General features: G+C 38.4%; 1 protein-coding gene across 4 annotated transcripts in view; it reads left to right on the top strand.

Moving 5' to 3' along the window:
- The window catches only part of JMJD1C (jumonji domain containing 1C), a 176,971-nt gene that overhangs the window by 46,672 nt on the left and 111,914 nt on the right, over window positions 1–18,385 (top strand). For all 4 annotated transcript variants that reach the window (XM_042459927.1, XM_042459924.1, XM_042459925.1 and 1 more), the window contains exon 2: window positions 10,294–10,458. Coding sequence is in view for 3 of the 4 variants with exons in the window: in XM_042459924.1 (XP_042315858.1) it covers window positions 10,294–10,458 (165 nt within the window). In the remaining variant the exon portion in view is untranslated. The remainder of the gene's footprint in view (window positions 1–10,293; window positions 10,459–18,385) is intronic.

Below are 18,385 nucleotides of genomic sequence, written 5' to 3'. Positions count from 1 at the left end.
GAGTGTACATCAAAGAATCTCGTTGCACGTTAAATAAGAAAACTTATTTGGCATAACCTTTTGTGGAATGCAGCTCATTTCATCAGTAGCATTGTATCCCTGTAAGTAGATGCTTATACATACATGCTCCTGACCATGCACCCTCACCCCTGTTACAGTTGGTGTCAAAGACCAAATATTTTTGCTGCCATGATCTGTGTGGGGTGAAGCAAGATTTTACCATAGTCTGCTAGTTGTTTCACAGTACATCTTATTAATCAACCAAATGAATATGAGGCTGGTATGACTAGATGGGATGCTGGGTGCTTAGCATACTACAGGTCATCTGGGGGGTTACCTGCCAATCAGGCTGATCAGCTTCCCTATCTCAGCTGTTTCATTTGACTCTTTCTAGCAGCTTTTATTTTTAAAAAATTCCCATATCCAGAGATCACATCTGGTGCATCTGGTGTTCTAGTGGGCTGTAATTCCACATATTTTCTAGTACTGATCTGTATGGTTGAGATCCTTGGATCCTATGCCTACTAGTGTGGATGGCAAAGGACAAAATACTTGAAATTACTGAGTTTCCATCATTTTCATTTCTGCCTATTTCTCCTAGAACTGGAACCTTGGATTCTGATCCCAATTCATCAGCGTTTGCTATCCAAAATTATTGTTGGTAGGAAAAAACACAAGATAGAATTTCCCTTGGGATGTACATTTGCACTTCACATTTTATTCCCAATCTCCTCTTTTCTTGAGAGCTACCGTCAAATCAATGTGATCTTCTCTGCACTTGGTTCTTAGAGTATTTACATGTCTTTGTGCATGTGGTCCAGTCTTTCTTCCTGGCATAACATTTATACATTTGTTTTATTTGTTCAGTGGGTGTTTATCCTGCTTTTTATTGGGACCCTCAGAGTATCTAACAGTACTGATAAAATTCAGTGAATATTGTAAATAAATGTTAAACAACTCAAAATTAACCCAGCTGGAAGAGTGGACATCTGGTATCTTCTTTGCCTGCCACTCACTCCTTTCCTTGACAGATGTCAATACAGATTAATTGTTTGTAGTACTCTGAGTACTGTCCATATAGATTTGTTTTTGTTACAATAATATTCAAGCCTTTCTCTTAAGGGTCCTATCAACTTTGCATTTTCCAAGCAATTTTCTTCCCTACTTGACCATGAGATGTTTTTACTGAATGTTCCTGACACTCTGTGTATGCTCTGTATGGGGGAGATACATGGGATAGGTTTCCTATAGCCTTCTTGGCATTTTTGCTATTGCTACAAGTTGATTGGTACCTTCCATTCATTGCTGATGCGTGAATATTGTTGGCAGGCATTGTTGGCAAGCATTGTTGTCATTGTTGATTGCTAAAGCCAGGTATTTCCAGGTATGCTACAGAGTGACATTTGTTGTATTGGTCAGTCTTTGTTTCAGCTGTTACTCATGCTTTTTGTCTTACTGCTAGGGCAACGTAAGGTCATACTGTGTTAACACCAATCTATCAGCAGTCTGCTGTAGTACCTGTCAATTTGCCATGCTTTAGACTTTTAAAGAAAAGGCCCCATTTAGTTAAAATGCTTCTTGAAAGATTTGCTTGTTAGATATATACCTATTTTATGCAGAAACTGTAGTAGTCATGATTTGTATAATGTTTGTTATATTCATAATGTGCAGTATATTTTATCATAAAAACAGTCATTTATCACATGCTTTTTAGTATTAGAGTATTATTTTGTATTTTAAGTAATCATGGAAGATTATAAGGTTTGGTGTAATCCACCTTTCCCACCTTGACGCCCTCAGATACATTGAACTACATGTCACATAAATCCTTCTCATGTCTAACCAAGCTTGCAGGCAGTGATGAAAACTGTAATGTAGAGGATACCAGATTAGGAAAGACCATCACAATCAGTGTTTGTTGTAGAAATTGAAGGGCAGTCTTTATTTTCTTGCAGGGCTGACTTTCAACGACATCTTGAAGTCACTATTGGGCCACATTTTTTAAAATCTGCTACACCTTTACATAAGTGGAACTTGCAATGGGTATTTTTCTGCCTAGTAGGAATAATAATGATGCCGAATTAAGGTAGAAAATTCCTTTCCGTATCTTTTAGTGGCATGGCATAGTTCTGAACAGAAGCTGTTGTTTGCAGTAAATAATAAATCAAGCAAAAGGAGGAGAGTTCTTTTGTGAATACGAATCTCTGATGAATGGGCTGCTAATATGCTTTGAAGGTAATAGATCTGTTTTTATGTATGATCTTAGAAATTGTGGAACCAATGAGCTAGGACCTTTTCTGAAGAAAGAAAAAATCATACAAAGAGATTAGAAATAATTTCTAGAAGTTGGTTTGTAAGTTTTACTGTATCAAAACAGGGATGTAGCTAGGATTTTACGAAGGGGGGGGGGTCCAGACTAAGTGCCACCATTATAATGGGGCTTGAGTGCAGCGGCACAGCAGCACACACCATTCATTTTTCTAATGGAAGGGGGGGGTCCGGACCCCAAGAACCCCCCCCCCCTTGGCTACGTCCCTGATCAAAAGGAGTTGTCAATTAAATTTTATTTCAGTTTGGTATCCATGTTTTAGTTCTGACTTTTCAAACAAAAGTAAAACAGACATTTTGTCCATGTAAAGCACTGGGATAATTCAAGGTCCTTGGGTTTTAACATGAACTAAGGTCCAAAACACACTGTAGAAATAATGCCTGCCCTGGCTCAATGCTAGGGAATTCTGCAAACTGTAGTTTTGTGACACATTTGGCCTTCTCTATCAGAGAGCTCTGGTGCCACAATAAACTACAATTCCCAGGATTCCCTAGCCCTGAGCCAGGGCAATTAAAGTGGTCTCAAACTGGATTATTTCTGCAGTGTGCTTTGGATCTAAGGCTGTCTTAGAAAATTCGCAGTTATATGTAGTGAAGGGAAGGGAGAGGTAGTGGTGAGCCACACTTCAAAATAAAATTACTGTCCAAAGTTTTTCCATAATGGCTTCATGTTTTAAAAAATTACGAGTCTTTAACATGTGTATCTTTTAGAAAATCTCTCAGCTATTGATTCCATGTTAGAATTGAGCGAGGAGAGAATGTGATGTACAATCGAAGAAGCACTAGTAAATATTTACAACAAAAGGAAACAAGAAAAAAGAAGTTATATAATAAATGTAAATTGCCAACTGCGGTGATGTCCTGTAAGGATACTGAGAGATAATGTTAACATTAAAGAACACGGTGTTTTGTGAAGAAATTTATCTTTCTGTGGAGTTGCTTATAGTGTTAAGAGTTGTCTAGTTCCATTGATTGGTTTTATCCAGGCGAAACCTGACCTTTTACAGATGTTTGAGAAACTGCCAGTAAGCGATGTGATCGGTAGATGAGACAGTTCTCCTTCCCTCCCCCCACCCCATCATATTGGCAGAAAACCTACGTTATATTAGCAATATAGCATAGCAATTTTAAAGGGTTTAAAAAATGCTCCTAGAATTCAAAAGCTATGTTGTGGTACTTTTAGAAGCTGTAAGATTGAGATAAAAGTTGCAACTTCTAAATATATGAGAATGCTTCTTAAGAACCAATGCCATTTGAAATATCTTTTCAGTTGCTATGTTAACGTCTGTGCCAAGTGAACCTTTTAGCGTGAGTTATAAAATAAGGTACACTGTGTTTCAGATTGTTACTCCTTTTGGCAGTTAAAGCATTCTGATAGTTCTTACAGTTTCTGGGATTTTTAGCCAAAAAGGGAAGGTTCAGGGAATTTAAAAAAAAACAGAACCAAAACAGATTAAGCAAGAAACACAGTCCATCTGGAGCTGTTGGCTAAGAACAGCATGTTGCATGACTCTCTCTATGAAGGCAACTTTTTCGCAGTACTGTATTTTAAGGGTGAGATGCAGCTGCTTAGTTGTGGGAGTTTAAAAAAACAGGGCTTCTATTGTTCACTTTAAACTCTATCAGTTAAGTTTCAAGAAAATGGGAGTTATCTGGTGAATTCCTAGACAGTACTACTGGCTCCCAGGCTGGATCCTTTCCTCCAGGTGCTAATATTCTTTTAAAAAAATAGAGTTGCTTTTAATTGGAGACAATTTTGATTTAAAAAGAAACCCACTGAGATGAAATTTCACGTGATCATTGTTCATTCTCAGATGTGCAGTTTGTATAAAACTCTGCTCTTTTTTATTTTAATGTAAATAGGAATGTCTTACTTGCAAGATGTTTCTTTTCAGCAGTAGAGGCAAAAGCAGCCTCTCCTGTGTTGCTTCTACTCAACATTCTGGTGAGCAAGAAGTAGAGTTCTAGTGAACTGTCACCAAGAGGAGCAACTCCCAGCAGACTTCAGTCCACGTTACAGCCGAAAAGAAAAGGGTAGCTAGTATACCATTCCTAACAAAAATATATAAATTATAGAGAAAAAAACTCCCCATTGACAGTGTGGATAAAAGCTAAACAAACATTAATTACCCCTCATCTCTGTGTGAATTCTTCACTCCGTTCTGGGTCTGGAGGATATTTCCGCCTCCCTGTAAAAGGAATCATCTGATAGGTAAGATGTCTTCTCCATCTTTAGCATAAATTGAATACTAGGACATCTACCACTTGGATTTGTAGTTTTGCTATCACCTGTTGAGGTAAATTATAAAGCTTCTTAGTAGGAATAAGATTTGGGCATACAGTCTTCCCTGATGATTTCCATGAAGTCAACTGTGAATGATATATCTAGTGTTAAAGGTGCTGGCTGAGGAAAAGAGTCATTCTTGCTTTGTGACAAATTAGGATTCCAACATTTTAGGGCCTTGTCTCAAGTCTGAAAAAGCCTGGATCCAGAGATTGTGGTGACTTGCACGGTGGTCTCAGTTAAAAGGTTCTCCCCGGTCCATATCACCTTTTCCCTCTATTTTTTAATACTGCGCCCCTGGGGTCTTGGCATTGCCAAGCCCAGAAGCAATATCAGGCAGCTGAGATTCCTTTGAAGTCCTTGGACTATCCTTAGTACAGCTAGTGTGTGGCATAATCACATTGTCCCCACCAATCACTAATGACCTGAACACTGTCTAGCCTCCTAAGGAAAAAGACAGAAATTAAACAGGAAAGACAAAATATTTTTTTTAATGGAAGCACTCAGAAGATAAGAGAAATCAGTTGAAAAAGACATGAAAAATAAGAATACAGAAAGGATGTTATTGAAGAAACCAGAGCAGAGAAACAACTCTAGAAATAGCCGACTCAGAGCAGAGGCAGAAAGTAAACTGAGAGGTCTTGGGGTTGCTCCTCCTGATGACAGGGGCAGCACAACAAATGCAATTGGCTCACCATCTTGCTGACTGTGCATAATCTAAAGGGATGTCAGGAGCAGTTATACTTCGTTATTATGTATGTCTACGCTCTGGTGGACTTTCCAAAGATACCAAATGTCACAGCAAGGATCTCCTGTTGGATGGAGAGGGCCTGTTCAACTCAAAAACCTGTGATGCTATGGATCACCTTTCCAAGGTTAGGTTGACAGTAAAAAACATGGGATTTGGCATACAACAACAAAAACAACAATACTGACCTTCCTGGATATGCCCTCTTCATCATCATTTTCTAGATCTAAATTTCAGTCAAGATCTTTATGCACCTCCTCTCTCACCAAACCATATCCCAGCAGGAGCGTCCTTGTAAACAACATCTTTACCCAGACCTCCTCCTTCAGAGAAACATCCTGGCTCATTATGGTCTCGACTTTGACCATCTTCTTCAAACATCATTGTATTCAACCTTTTGTCTTCCAGCCCTTTTACATCTTGGACTCCAGACTATACTACGATTACAACACCTGCCACTGTTGAAGTAAAACTAAATTTTGGGGTTTTCCCCCTTCTTCCAGGCTGTAGGGGGATGAGAAGAGTGCTGAAGCTCAGGGTTCATAACACCATATTTCTGTTCATGCATTTATAAGACTAGACTTTGTTTTCTTCTTACATTTGAGAAATTGAAAAGCAAAGTACAGGCTGTGGATTGAAATACCTCTGTGTGAACATAGTTTGCAACAACCTATACTGGTTGAACTGTTTGATGAACACAACATGATTTTTTTAGTCTAATATTAATTACTATAAAACTTAACTGATGCTATGGAAACTGTTGACTTTATTACCCTTTGTTGTTTTATGGACCTAGGAACAGAATCATAGAGTTTGAAGAGACCCCAATGGCCATCCAGTCCACCCCTGCCATGCAGGAACTCACAATTAAAGCACCCCAACAGATGGCCACCCAGCCTGTTTAAAGACCTCCAAAGAAGGAGACTCTGCCACTCTCTGAAGGAGTGCGTTCCACTTTCAAACAGCTCTGCAAGGGTCAAGGTTTACCTGTGCGTATTGTAACAGTAGTAGGAATACTGAAAGGTGGAGCATGAAACTTCAAACCCTTGAGTGCTGAGGGCAATGTTACCTCAGCCAGATGAAGAAGAGATGAACAGAATCTAACAACAAAGTAGTACTATGTGATGTGAAGAAACTGAGCAAGGGCGTGAAATGACAAATGAAATTCTGGAATCCACCCAGCATTACACAATCGGATTTTTCCTTGTGAAATGGATTTCTGCTGGAGCAGGTTTTAGGATGCAGAGAGGAGGGAAAATATGGTCCAACAACTTGAACTAGAATACTATCTTGTCTAGTAGTCTGAGCAATGGGTGACTGTCCAGATTAGATAGATAGGGTTCCATTTTGATTTCTCCTTTCGTTTCTAAATATAATATTGAGCTTAGTCTGTCATTCTGTAAGTAGTAGAATTGTTCTTTGTGGCCTCTGTGGCTCACAGATATGGGTAGTTGGTTCTTCACCTACACAGAGCTTGTTGTTATTTTGCAAATAGCTGAACACTTTACATGATGTGAAATTTTGATTGTGGCAAAATGGACATTTTTTATGCAACATATTTCTTATACGTCATTCTCTTAGTATGATCAAAACTAAGGCTACATCTGAACTGCAGAAATAATCCAGTTTGTCTCCACTTTAACTGCCATGGCTCAATGCTATGGAATTCTGGGAAGTGTAGTTTATTGCAGCACCACAACTCCTCTGATGCTCCTGAAGTCTGCTCTGGTGCAGTTTTGAGTTGCTACTTTAAATCACGATCATTAGACAGTTTTCTGATATGGTGTTTAGCTGATATATTTTGTTTTATCGTTTTAGAGATACTTGAAAGAACTGACATTCAAATACGTGTGTAATTTAAAATAGCTCTCCTTCCTCCAGCACATTATAAAGCCATCCTACTTTCTCCTTTTGCCATTGGATCGCTTTTCTTCCCAACGTCATTTGTTTGGTATGAGTGACAGTATTTTTTTGCATGGATACTTTTTCCAACATCTATTAACAATACTTTGCCAGAAAATTAAGAAGAACTCTAAAATACTGTATGTATCAAGCATCTGTATGTATTTTTTCCAGTTTTCTTGCACTTTTCCTGCTTCCAGAATATTGCCTTATTTTAATACATTGTCTTCAGAGAATAATGAATTAAATCCTTGGGATTTTTTTTTTTTTTTTAGTAAGGATTCAAGCCCTCCTTATGTTTTAGTAACATGGAAAGTCTAGCCTGATGGTAATACAGTAGTACTTAACAAGTTGGCTGTTAGAGTCTCTTGTCAGCACTATACAAGGCTATGATTAAATCTTAGGGGGGAAACATGCTCTGGTATCTAACTCTTTTCACTATTGAACACTAATTGGGCTTGGCTGCTAACACTTTTGGCCTTTCTGGTTTAATTGTTTGCTTCTTTCTGCCGTTGACTCTGCTTCCATTTGCACAATGACAGGGAGGGGGCATAACTTTGCAACAGTGTTATGTTTTATTATCTTCTCTTCTTTCTGTCAGACTTGTTCTGCTGCTTGTGGCTTTTCTCCTATAGTGTGAGTGTATTTGGCTGTGTGCGTGCGCATGGGTTTGAAATGCATACACATAGTGTAGAAGTGCTATGCAGGACTCTTGTTCACAGCAATACAGGTATAGCTATACAAAACAGAAGTCTAACCAATCTTGCTGGCAGTGATTCAAACTAATCCGGAGTATTCCAGATTAGGAAAGACCATCGCAGTCAGTTTGTTGTAGAAATTGAAGAGCAATCTTTTATTTGTTGCAAGGCTTGACTTTCATTGAAGTCACTATTGGGCCACATTTTTTAAAAATCTGCTACACCTTTGCATAAGTGGAATTTGTACTGGGTATTTTTCTGCCTAGTGGGAATAATAAGGTATCATTTAAGTACAATATTATAAAATCTAAATATTAAAAATACCAAAAAGAAATTTTAATAGAAACTACTGGTACCATGCTAAAATTACTGTGTTCAGATTCCAAATATCCAGAGTATTGAACTTCTTATGAAGGACACTTTGCATGTTACCATCTATGACTTTGAGAGATTTGCATATTACTCTGAACTTATAGTTTCTATCTAACAGATAATTTGCAGGTAGTGCAATCCGTTGTCCTTCCTGCTTAGCAACATTCCTATGTTCCTCTGTCCAGCTGGAAACATTAGATGTTTTTCTGACCATCTTTTTACTTATTTTATGCATCTCTTTGACTCTTTATAGGGTTTTACAATAAAATCATAAATAAACATTAATAGCAATTATAATATCTCCTGTCTGTGATAGCCACATGGTACAGTGGACCCTTGTTATACACTGGGGTTTGGTTCCAAGATCCCCCATGGATAGCAAAATCCGTGGATGCTCAAGTCCCATTAAATATAATGACATAGCAAAATGGTATCCCTTATAAAAAAATGGAAAATCAAGGTTTGATATTTGAAATTTATACTTTTTAAAAACATTTTCAAACCATGTATGCTTGAATCCGTGTATAAGAAGGGCCGACTATATTTGCAAACTGCATTTCCTTATAAGAGCCTGCCAGTGATCTTAGGGTCTGCAGAGAAAGACTTGCTCGTGGTTTCACCACCATCCCAGGCACATCTGGTGAGGGCATAAGAGAGCCTTCTTGGTGGCTACTCCCAAGTTATGGAATTTCCTTCCCCCAGAGGTCCAGTTGCTCTCCCTGCTATCTTTCCACTGACAACTAGCCATTTTTATTTAAGGAATCTTTTTGGTCTTTAGTGTGTTGGTATGTTTTAACTTGTGTTTTTTAAATAGAATTTTAGTTTGTTTTTTAATTTTTTGTATTCAGAGTTTTTAAATTGTATTATGATTTAAAAACATATACCACCATGGATCCTGTACTTGGAGAAAGATGGGCTATTAAATAAATAAATAAGTCAGTAGCCAAAACAGCTAATGCTTTGGGTACCACTTGAACTCCATTTGGCATCACTTGCTATAAATTCTTACAGAAGGAAGAAGGCTGGGCTACATCATTAATCTAGGCAGTGTACACATGTTGTTGTTGTTGTTGTTGTTGTGTGCCTTAAATATGTTTCCAACTTATGGCAACTCTAAGGCATCCTATCATGGGGTTTTCTTGATAAGATTTGTTCAGAGGAGGTTTGCCATTGCTTTCCCCTGGGGCTGATAGCCCACACTGCCCATGAAAGAGAATGTTGTCTGAAGGGCCTCTACTGACTTTTCCTTCTGGCTTTCTTCATAAAGTTATTACTGCAATATATTATAAGTGTTTCTGCCTTTTGAAAAAGTTTTTGAGAGCTGCAGCTTTTTAACAGTGCTACAGATAGGGATCATATTGCTTCTTGTGTAGATGAATACAAAGTTGTGGTCCATCTTAATACCGTATTTTCCGGCGTACAAGATGACTTTTTGACCCTCTAAAATTGGGTCAAAAGCCGGGGGCCGTCTTGTATGCTGGGTGCACTCTCTGGGACCGCTGGCTTCTCAGGTCTTCGGAGGCCTGTGGAGCCAGCGGCCCCAGAGCGTGCGCGCCGGCTTCTGAGGGGCCTCCGAAGGCCCCTTTGAAGCCGGCTTCCAAGGAATAGGGGTAGCCTTGTACGGTGAGTATATCCTAAACTCTATTTTTTTATATCAAAAGTTGGGGGTCGTCTTATATGCCCAGTCGTCTTATGCGCTGGAAAATACGGTACTTCAGAACTCCAAGGAGGTTCTGTCAGACTAGCTCTTTTCTAGTCTCAAGCACCAGTTAAAGGTTTTTAGGGAGAACATATCCTGGAATAGAAGTGTATCTTGAGGTGACTGGGGTAGTAGGGAAATTGGGGAGAGGGATAGATATCTGTCTAGATAACTGAACAATCAAAGAAACATTCTGCTCATACTGCCAGTGTATTCCTTGTATAGCTGTAATAACACTTCTTCAACCAATCTTTTTCCCCAGGTGTATGTGGAATTTGATGACCTTGAATGGGACAAACGGGAATGGGTTAAAGTTTATGAAGATTTTGCAGCCTTCCTGGTAGAGTACCAGCTGGTCTGGGCAAAGAGAAAGGATCCTAGCCAGACTCAGGGATCAAAGATCAAGCATATTCAGTGGCCTGCATTGGTAAGTTTTGTAACTTATTTCTAAGCATGTAACAGAGAAATTCTAGAAAATCCAATAGTGCAGTTTTGAAGCTTTCACTATACTGACGTGTTCATATCTAATTTTTCAGACTTTTTGCAGATCTGATTAGAAGAACTTTAATTTTAATAATTAGTTGTTTGAAATGGTGTACAGATTGCTTTATTTTCTTCCATTTTCATTTCTAAAATTAATATTGGCCTTAGTGACAGATGGTATAGCGCAGGAGTTTTGCCGGGATGTGGTGTTTAAAAAGACTTGAAATAGGCCAAGACATAATACTTGAAAACTGGATGTCATCTTTTGACCTTTTGATTTGTCCAGCTAAGCAGGTTCAGCCCTGGTTAGTACTTAGATGGGAGACTGTCAATGGATACCAGGAGCTGTAGGCTACATTTCAGAATAAGGAACTGGCAAAACCACCTCTGAGTGTTCCTTGCCTAAGAAAACCCTGTGAAGTTCATGGGTTTGCCATAAATCAACAGGCAACTTGAAAGCACATACACATGCATGCACAAGTTATTGGCGGGATACAAACCGCCGCCTTGCGGCGGTCCCCCGCCGGCGCTGTTTGCTCCGCGTGGGAGCCGCAGCAGCCAAACCGCGCGGCTCCCGCGCGGAGCAAAAAAGAAGCTCCATTTCGGAGCTTCTTTTTGCGGCGCCTCCATGACGTCGCGAGGCGCCGCTGGCGCATTCGCGACGTCATAGGCGTCGCGACACGTCTGGACACTATGCGTCCAGTACGTAAAGATGGCGGCACCCATGTGGAAGGGGCGCCGCCATCTTGTACGGACACAGTCCGTACTAGACTCAGGGGCGTCTATAAGAGACGCCCCCTTTTTAAAATGGGACGTCCAGAGGACGTCCCAACTGCCAGTTTGTAACCGGCCATTATAAGGTATTATAGTCTGGAACTCAGTTGTTTCCCTTCAAATGACTTGGCAAAATACTAGCCTTTGATGAAATCTGTGCTCAAAATATTATACAGTTGGCCCTCCATATTTGCAAATTCTGTCTCCACAGATTCCATCATCCATGGCTTGAAAATAGATATATTTTAAAAATCCAAAAATCAAACCTCAATTTTGCCGTATTATATAAGGGTCACCATTATACTTCCTATTGTATATAATGGAATTTGAGCACCCATGGATTTTGGTATCCATAGGGGGTCCTGGCTGCTGAAGATTTTCCCTGAAATTCTGAACTTCTGAACCACGAGAGCTTTCTAGTCTGCTAAACATAGATTAGGACTGGATCTGGAGAAGAAATCTTTTATAACTGTCATTTCTACTTCAGTAATAGAGAGCAACTTCAACAGTTTCATAGAATCATAGGGTTGGAAGAGACCACAAGGACCATCCAGTTCAACTCCCTGCCATGCAAGAATGAACAAATTAAGCACTCCTGACAGATGGTTGTGTTCTGAGGGAAATTTAGAATATAATTTATTTTAATGGCTGAAAGTATATATAATTGATCTATTTGACCTTTAAGAGCTGTGCATGGATGCAGCGCTTTTGTCCTCTCTCACTTACCTGCCTGCATGTCTGTGCCAGCAAGCTGCCTGACAACATATGGCGACCTCATTAATCCCATAGGGTTTTTAAGGTAAAGAATACTCAAGAGTTGGTTTTGCCGGTTCCTTCCTCTGAAATATAGCCTACAGCACCTGGTATTTTTGGCAGGCTTCCATCCAAGTATTAACAAGGGCTGACCCTGCTTAGCTTCCAAGATAAGACAGGATCTGGTTCTGCCTAGTGCTCCTACTTTCTGCTGCTGTTACTACCCACAACATTTCTTCTCCAGCTGATTACTGTAGGAATCCTGACACTTTCCCATTCTTCTGGGAAGAATTGCTTCCTGCTGGGTAATATGGAAAGTAACACATCCCTGTTTGTGCCATACACTATGAAATTGCAAACCTTTCTGCAGACTATTACAGTATGTGTTATGTCTGCATCACCAACACATACTTAGGCTTAGTTAGCACACAAATGAAGGTTCTTCTCTTGCTGTATAATTATGTTACATCTGTGCAATAAATTCCCTCTTGTGTCTTTGAGAAATATTCTTTAGGCTGAACGCAAAGGTCACATGTTCCATTCATTATAATTCAAACTTGTGCATTTATAAAAAGAAAGTATTTCAAAAAATGCTTATGACTTTACCAAATGTCCTAGTTGCCTAGGTATAACAAAACACATAGCCTCATAGGACTAGTTTTATGCATTTCTTCTTTAAAATACATGGATTAAGTCCAACGTAATTATTGGAAAAAGATGAAAGTATGTTCTGAAAAATAATAAAGCCTATTCCAAAATAGCCACAAAAATTATCCCCATTGTTGTTTTGATTTTAGTAGCTTGACCTCATGGGCTAAAACATAAGACATAGATTTTTAAAGAAACATATTTCCTACTAGATCTTGCTGAAGCAATTGGTTCACTTGTCTTTTTTGTTTTGTTTTGTTTTTTGTTTTGCACAGACGTGATCCTGCAAATAGTCTGCACATTTCTTATTTTTAGGGAACTGTAGATGCATTCATATTTATATCACTGAACGTTATCAGGAAAGGGATGCCATGTTTTTCACACATTTCAGTGAAACGTAAGCTGCATATTTGGAATTTAATTTGCCACTGTATTAAAAGGCGTTAGTTTCTTCTGTGTCTGTTTGAATCTTTTAGAGAATCAAATATGAGAAGTAGATAACTCAAGAAGTATTGTTGAAAAGCTGGTTTTATGGCGAAAGATCATTAGCTGCTTTGTTCATAGCTTTGAAAAATAATATATTCAGGATCTCAGGCAAAACAGTCTGTACTGCAGCTGAAATTTTGGTGGCTCTGGAATGCATTCCTTGCATTTTTACTGTGAATCTATTGGATTAGTGCTTAGCAATAAAGAAGATAGCCATAGGTGTTGACCTTGTTAGAATGGAAAATGTGTTATATCTGTATGTGATGCAGCACTATTATTCTTCTCCAGCATAATTTGGGTATGGAATTTCTTGGTTTGAGACTGAGCATAGTGTGGCATGTTCCACTCAGATCTATGTGATCTTAGAGCGATAATTGCTCCCTTGTTGAATAAAATGTATGTGATAGTTTATCAAGCACTGTTGAACTACAGCTTGAATGGATATGAAAACATAGAGCAATCAATATAATTATATCAGTTTACATAATTTTGTATTAAAATACTCCGTGTGAAAAATGGTTTCTATTAAGTACATGTCTAGAGCCAGGTTGGTCGCTGGAACATCTAGGGCAGACCATATAACTCCAGTATTAAAATCTCTTCACTGGCTGCCCATTAGCTTCCGGGCCCAATACAAAGTGTCGGTCATTACCTATAAAGCCCTACATGGCTTGGGCCCGAGCTACTTGAAGGAGCGCCTTCTCCCACATAATCCGCCCTGCACTCTCAGAACATCAGGGAAATTCTTATTAGACTGTCCGAGAATGAGGTTGTCAACAACTCACAAGAAGTCATTCACATCGACAGCACCTACTCTCTGGAATAATCTTCCTGATGAAATCCGAGCCTGCTCCACTTTGGATGCCTTTAAAAAGGCTCTGAAGACACATTTATTTCGATTGGCATATCCGTCTGACTCTTTGTAGTCATTATTCTTGATAGACTTGCACATCATTGACTGAAAAAACTCTTGGCTGCGTGTTTTTATGTATATTGAGATTTATGGATTTTATATTTTTAAGCTGTATGTACATATATTCTTGTTGTACACCGCTTCGATCACAGGAAAAGCGGTATAGAAATAAAGTTTTATTATTATTATTATTATTATTATTATTATTATTAGAGGACAAAGTGTGACCCATGGGCCACATGAAGTCCTCCCATCACCCCAATTTTTTTTAAATAATATTTCATGGGGGGGGGGGGGCTGAAAATGGACCTCTGTACCCACCTATGACGTATGGTGAGGAATTTTGCCATGCTCATCCCCTCTGGGTTTTTTTAGGCCCAGGAAAAATCCTATCTTTAACAAGAAATTCAGTTGGCACTTCTGATCGATTCTTTTGAAGCAGTGGTTCCCAAACCACTGAAATTCAAAATACCTGAAGGATGAAAGTATGGGAGCCACAGTTTTAAAGTATATCCCATAGATTAATTGTATTTTGAACATGCTAGGTTTCTTGTATTGTGGTGGCTACTGGTACTTGCTTAATGAAGTAAATTAAATAATGAGTCTAGCCATCTTGAATATTGCCTTATGGAGTCATCTATCCTGGGTTATGTCATTATGTCTTCTAGTGTGTGTGATTTTAGTCAATGCTGTTTCCTCAAGTTTATGAGCTATCTTGAGATTGTGTTACTGCTGTCCTGGTTGAGGGATTATAAAATATTTATTCAGTTCTTTTTTTTAAAATCAGAAATGATGGCAGCTGAATGATTTACTTATTATAAGGACAGAATAGATTCCATAAATTTAGGTTGGTCTGTGCAGTACATTGCCACAAAGAAGTCATTGACACCTACAATATTTTTATTGCCATATGTGAAATTTGCCTTGGGGCATGTTATCCAAAAATATTCTTCTGTTACAATTGCTATAGAAGGCATAGAATGTGCTGAAGTGTATGAAACATTGGGAAACATTTTTATTGCCATTGAACATAGTTCCTTTATAAAATTGTTTGATCTTGGTGTGCAAGAAATAAAAAGAAGATATCTATTCTGGGGTTTTCTGTGTAGATTCTGGCTACTTATTGCAATTGTAATGGTACAGAAGAAATGCTTTTGGTTAGAAATGGGAACAAGACTCTGTTTGTTTGTGCTTCAATGAGCAGCCTCTTCTATGTCCTGTGGATTCTCTGCAATTTCCAGCACACACCAAGGTTATATGAGGGTGCTGTGACTCACAGAGTTACTTCCTCATTGCTTCTTCATATGTAAGAAACGTTTCCTTGAAGAAATTCATTTAAAAAGAAACAATTTTAGCTTCACTGTGACTAATTGTCAGTTCATTTGTGTGGCAGTGTGCAGGTCAGTAATAATGCCAACTTATACCTTGCAACATACTTTCAATTTTTTATAGGACTTTAAAAATACAATTTTATTGTATCTGTTTACTGTTAATTTTTCTTCCTGTTTCAAAGATCTACAGTGACCATAAGATAGAGGAAACCTGTCATCAGTGGGAAAGTGTGGATTGATGTGATGCAGCCTAATGCAGAATGCAGCTTGAAACAAACAAAAGGTTGTTCTTCAAGAGGCATTAGTTATTGGCTTTGGTAATGCTGTTGCATCAGCTGTGGACCGATGTATTTTTAAAAAGATCAGTAAAACAGATATATCATTCCATTTACTTTAGACTTAAAAGTTATGTACATACTATAGTAAGAGGTGGTACCCCAGTGTGAAATAAGGTTTTGGTGGGTCTAAATTTTCATCCTTTTCCCACCATGAAGGGTCACTTGTTCAACCTACAAGTAATCTCAGATAGTTGGGAAGATAAAATGAAGATAAACCTTGCATTGCTACCTGGAGTGCCTTAGAGAAAAATTAGTTGTTGAAAAATTACAAACAGGAAATAAGGCACAATCATTGAAAAATAGTGATAAATGGTGAAAGGGCTTTTATTTGTTTGTGTCTATACTTCATGTGGTAAGTGATCAAGTCATCTCTAAAAGCGAATGTACATTGACCCCCACTGTCCAAAGATAAACATGAGAAATTATACTGAATGATAGCTTTCAGAATAGTGCTCTATCTTGATCACTTATTATTAATCAAGGTAGCTTTTATCATTTACTGTTTGTTACAGCGAACATGATTATAGTAGTCATTCAGAGTGCAGCTTTGGCATTTTTCTGAAAGAAGCAGCTCTGTTATTTCTATAGAGAACAAAGCAAGAGGCTTGAGTAATCAAAATAGTATGTAAACAGCCTGTGTGTGCAAATACTCCTGCATGCACTTTGGTTTCTAGGAAGAGTGCATACTGCAAAGGAATTAAGCTGTTGTCAACTGCCAGTTCTAATTTCCAACTAAGATAAACCTGGAAACCGCTATATTCCAAGATAACATTTAGTTGTGTGGACTATATGGCCCAGTATCCCCCTCAGTTCATCTGGAAGCTGGAACAGAAATATGTGTGTGTGTTTGATATTGAGCAGCTGCTCTGTAAGTGAAAATGAAGGAAAACTAATAGAGAAATTAACTGTAAAAGTTGTTTTAAGATTCTAAAATACAAAATACAGATGGTGATGATGATGGTGGTTGTTGTTGTTGTTGTTGTTGTTGTTCATTTTTATACCACCTAGTGGCTAACTGGGATAACAATCTATTTAAAACTATACAAATTAAAAACAGTACAGAAGCATTAAAATTATAAATATAAGTTTTAAAGAACTAAAACTAGAAAGAACTAGACAAGATCTTAAAGTGCAAAGGTATCGACCTGAACACTGAAGTTAATATCGTCCAAGTCATTGTATTTCCCATCTCCCGTGTATGGATATGAGAGCTAGATAGTGAAGAAAGTTGATAGAAAATCAACTCATTTCAAATATGTTGTTGGAGAAAAGTGCTAAGAATACTGTGGACAGCAAAAAAGAAAACAAATTGGTCTTAGAACAGATCAAGCCTGAACTCTCGCTGGACGCCAAGATGACTAATGTTGTCATATTTCAGCCACATCATGAAAAGAGATGACTCACTGACTGGAAAAAAACCCAATAATGCTAGGAAAGGTGGAAAGAGCAATAGAAGGAAAGGAAGACCACATACCAGATGGATAGACTCAATTGAGGAGACTCTGACCATGAGCCTACAGGACCAGTAGAGGACAGAAAGGCTTGGAGGTGTCTCATTTATGGGGTCACCATGAGTCAAGACTAACTTGAGGGCAGTTAGCAGCACAACAATAAGCTTAAAAAGTTTTAAAGTTCTTTGAAGTTTTAAAAATCTATTGAATAAATCATGGAATTTAAACATTAAACGACAGTTTACCAACCTTAAAAGCGGAACTGTGCAGCATTAAAGGCCCAATCCTAGTTAGTTATTAATAATCTGATATTTTGACCTGCCATCAGAAGGAGAACAAGCTCGAGATCATCCTGGCCTCTCTAGGGAAGGGGGTCCCGGAGTCTGGGAGCAGCCACCAAGAAGGCCCTGCCTCATGTTCCCACCAGATGAGCCTGCAAAGCTACTGGGACAGAGAAAAGATCTTCACCAGATGATCTTAAATCTCTAATGGGTTCATAAATGGGCTCAGATGAAAGAGGACTTGTAGGAGTGTGACATGTAGAATCTGGGAGCACACAAAGAAAGAAGACATATGGTGGACCATCGGTTCTCTGCTGAGGTTGGTTCCAGGACTCCCTGTGGATACCAAAATCCATGGATGCTCAAGTCCCTTCATATACAGTGGTGTAGTAAACTGGTGTCCCTTATATAAATTGGCAAAATCAAGACTTGCTTTTCGGAATTGATACCATTTTTGAAATATTTTCAAACTGTGGATGATGGAATCCATGGATACAGAGGGCCAACTGTATAAACATGTTAAAACAAACTTCTGAATTTATTCTTCTGCCAAAATCAAATCAGAAGGAGAAAGTCCAAATATACATACATACATACATATATATATAGGGTGTATAGTAAAGAAATCTATCAGATAAGGTTAGTTTACCTTCATGGGCATCAGCTTCATCACCATTACATATTTCTGAAAAATGTTCAGTCTTACAAGGTTGCAGAATGTATTGATTTTAAATCAATATGTTTTTCAGGAAAATTAGTTCTTTGTGGTGTCTGTGAATCACACAAATGGGTCTTCCTACTGCTGTGCAGAGCCATTTGAAACTTTCTAGAATCACTAGGCAGATTTTTGGTGGTAGATCTGCCCATCTCTTATTTTACCTGTAAAAGCTTGCAGA

The sequence above is a fragment of the Sceloporus undulatus genome, chromosome 3 (genome assembly GCF_019175285.1).
Source record: "Sceloporus undulatus isolate JIND9_A2432 ecotype Alabama chromosome 3, SceUnd_v1.1, whole genome shotgun sequence".
Taxonomy (NCBI): Eukaryota; Metazoa; Chordata; class Lepidosauria; order Squamata; family Phrynosomatidae; genus Sceloporus; species Sceloporus undulatus.
The sequence above is the reverse complement of the archived record's forward strand: the minus strand, read 5'-3'. Positions and strand labels throughout refer to the sequence as shown.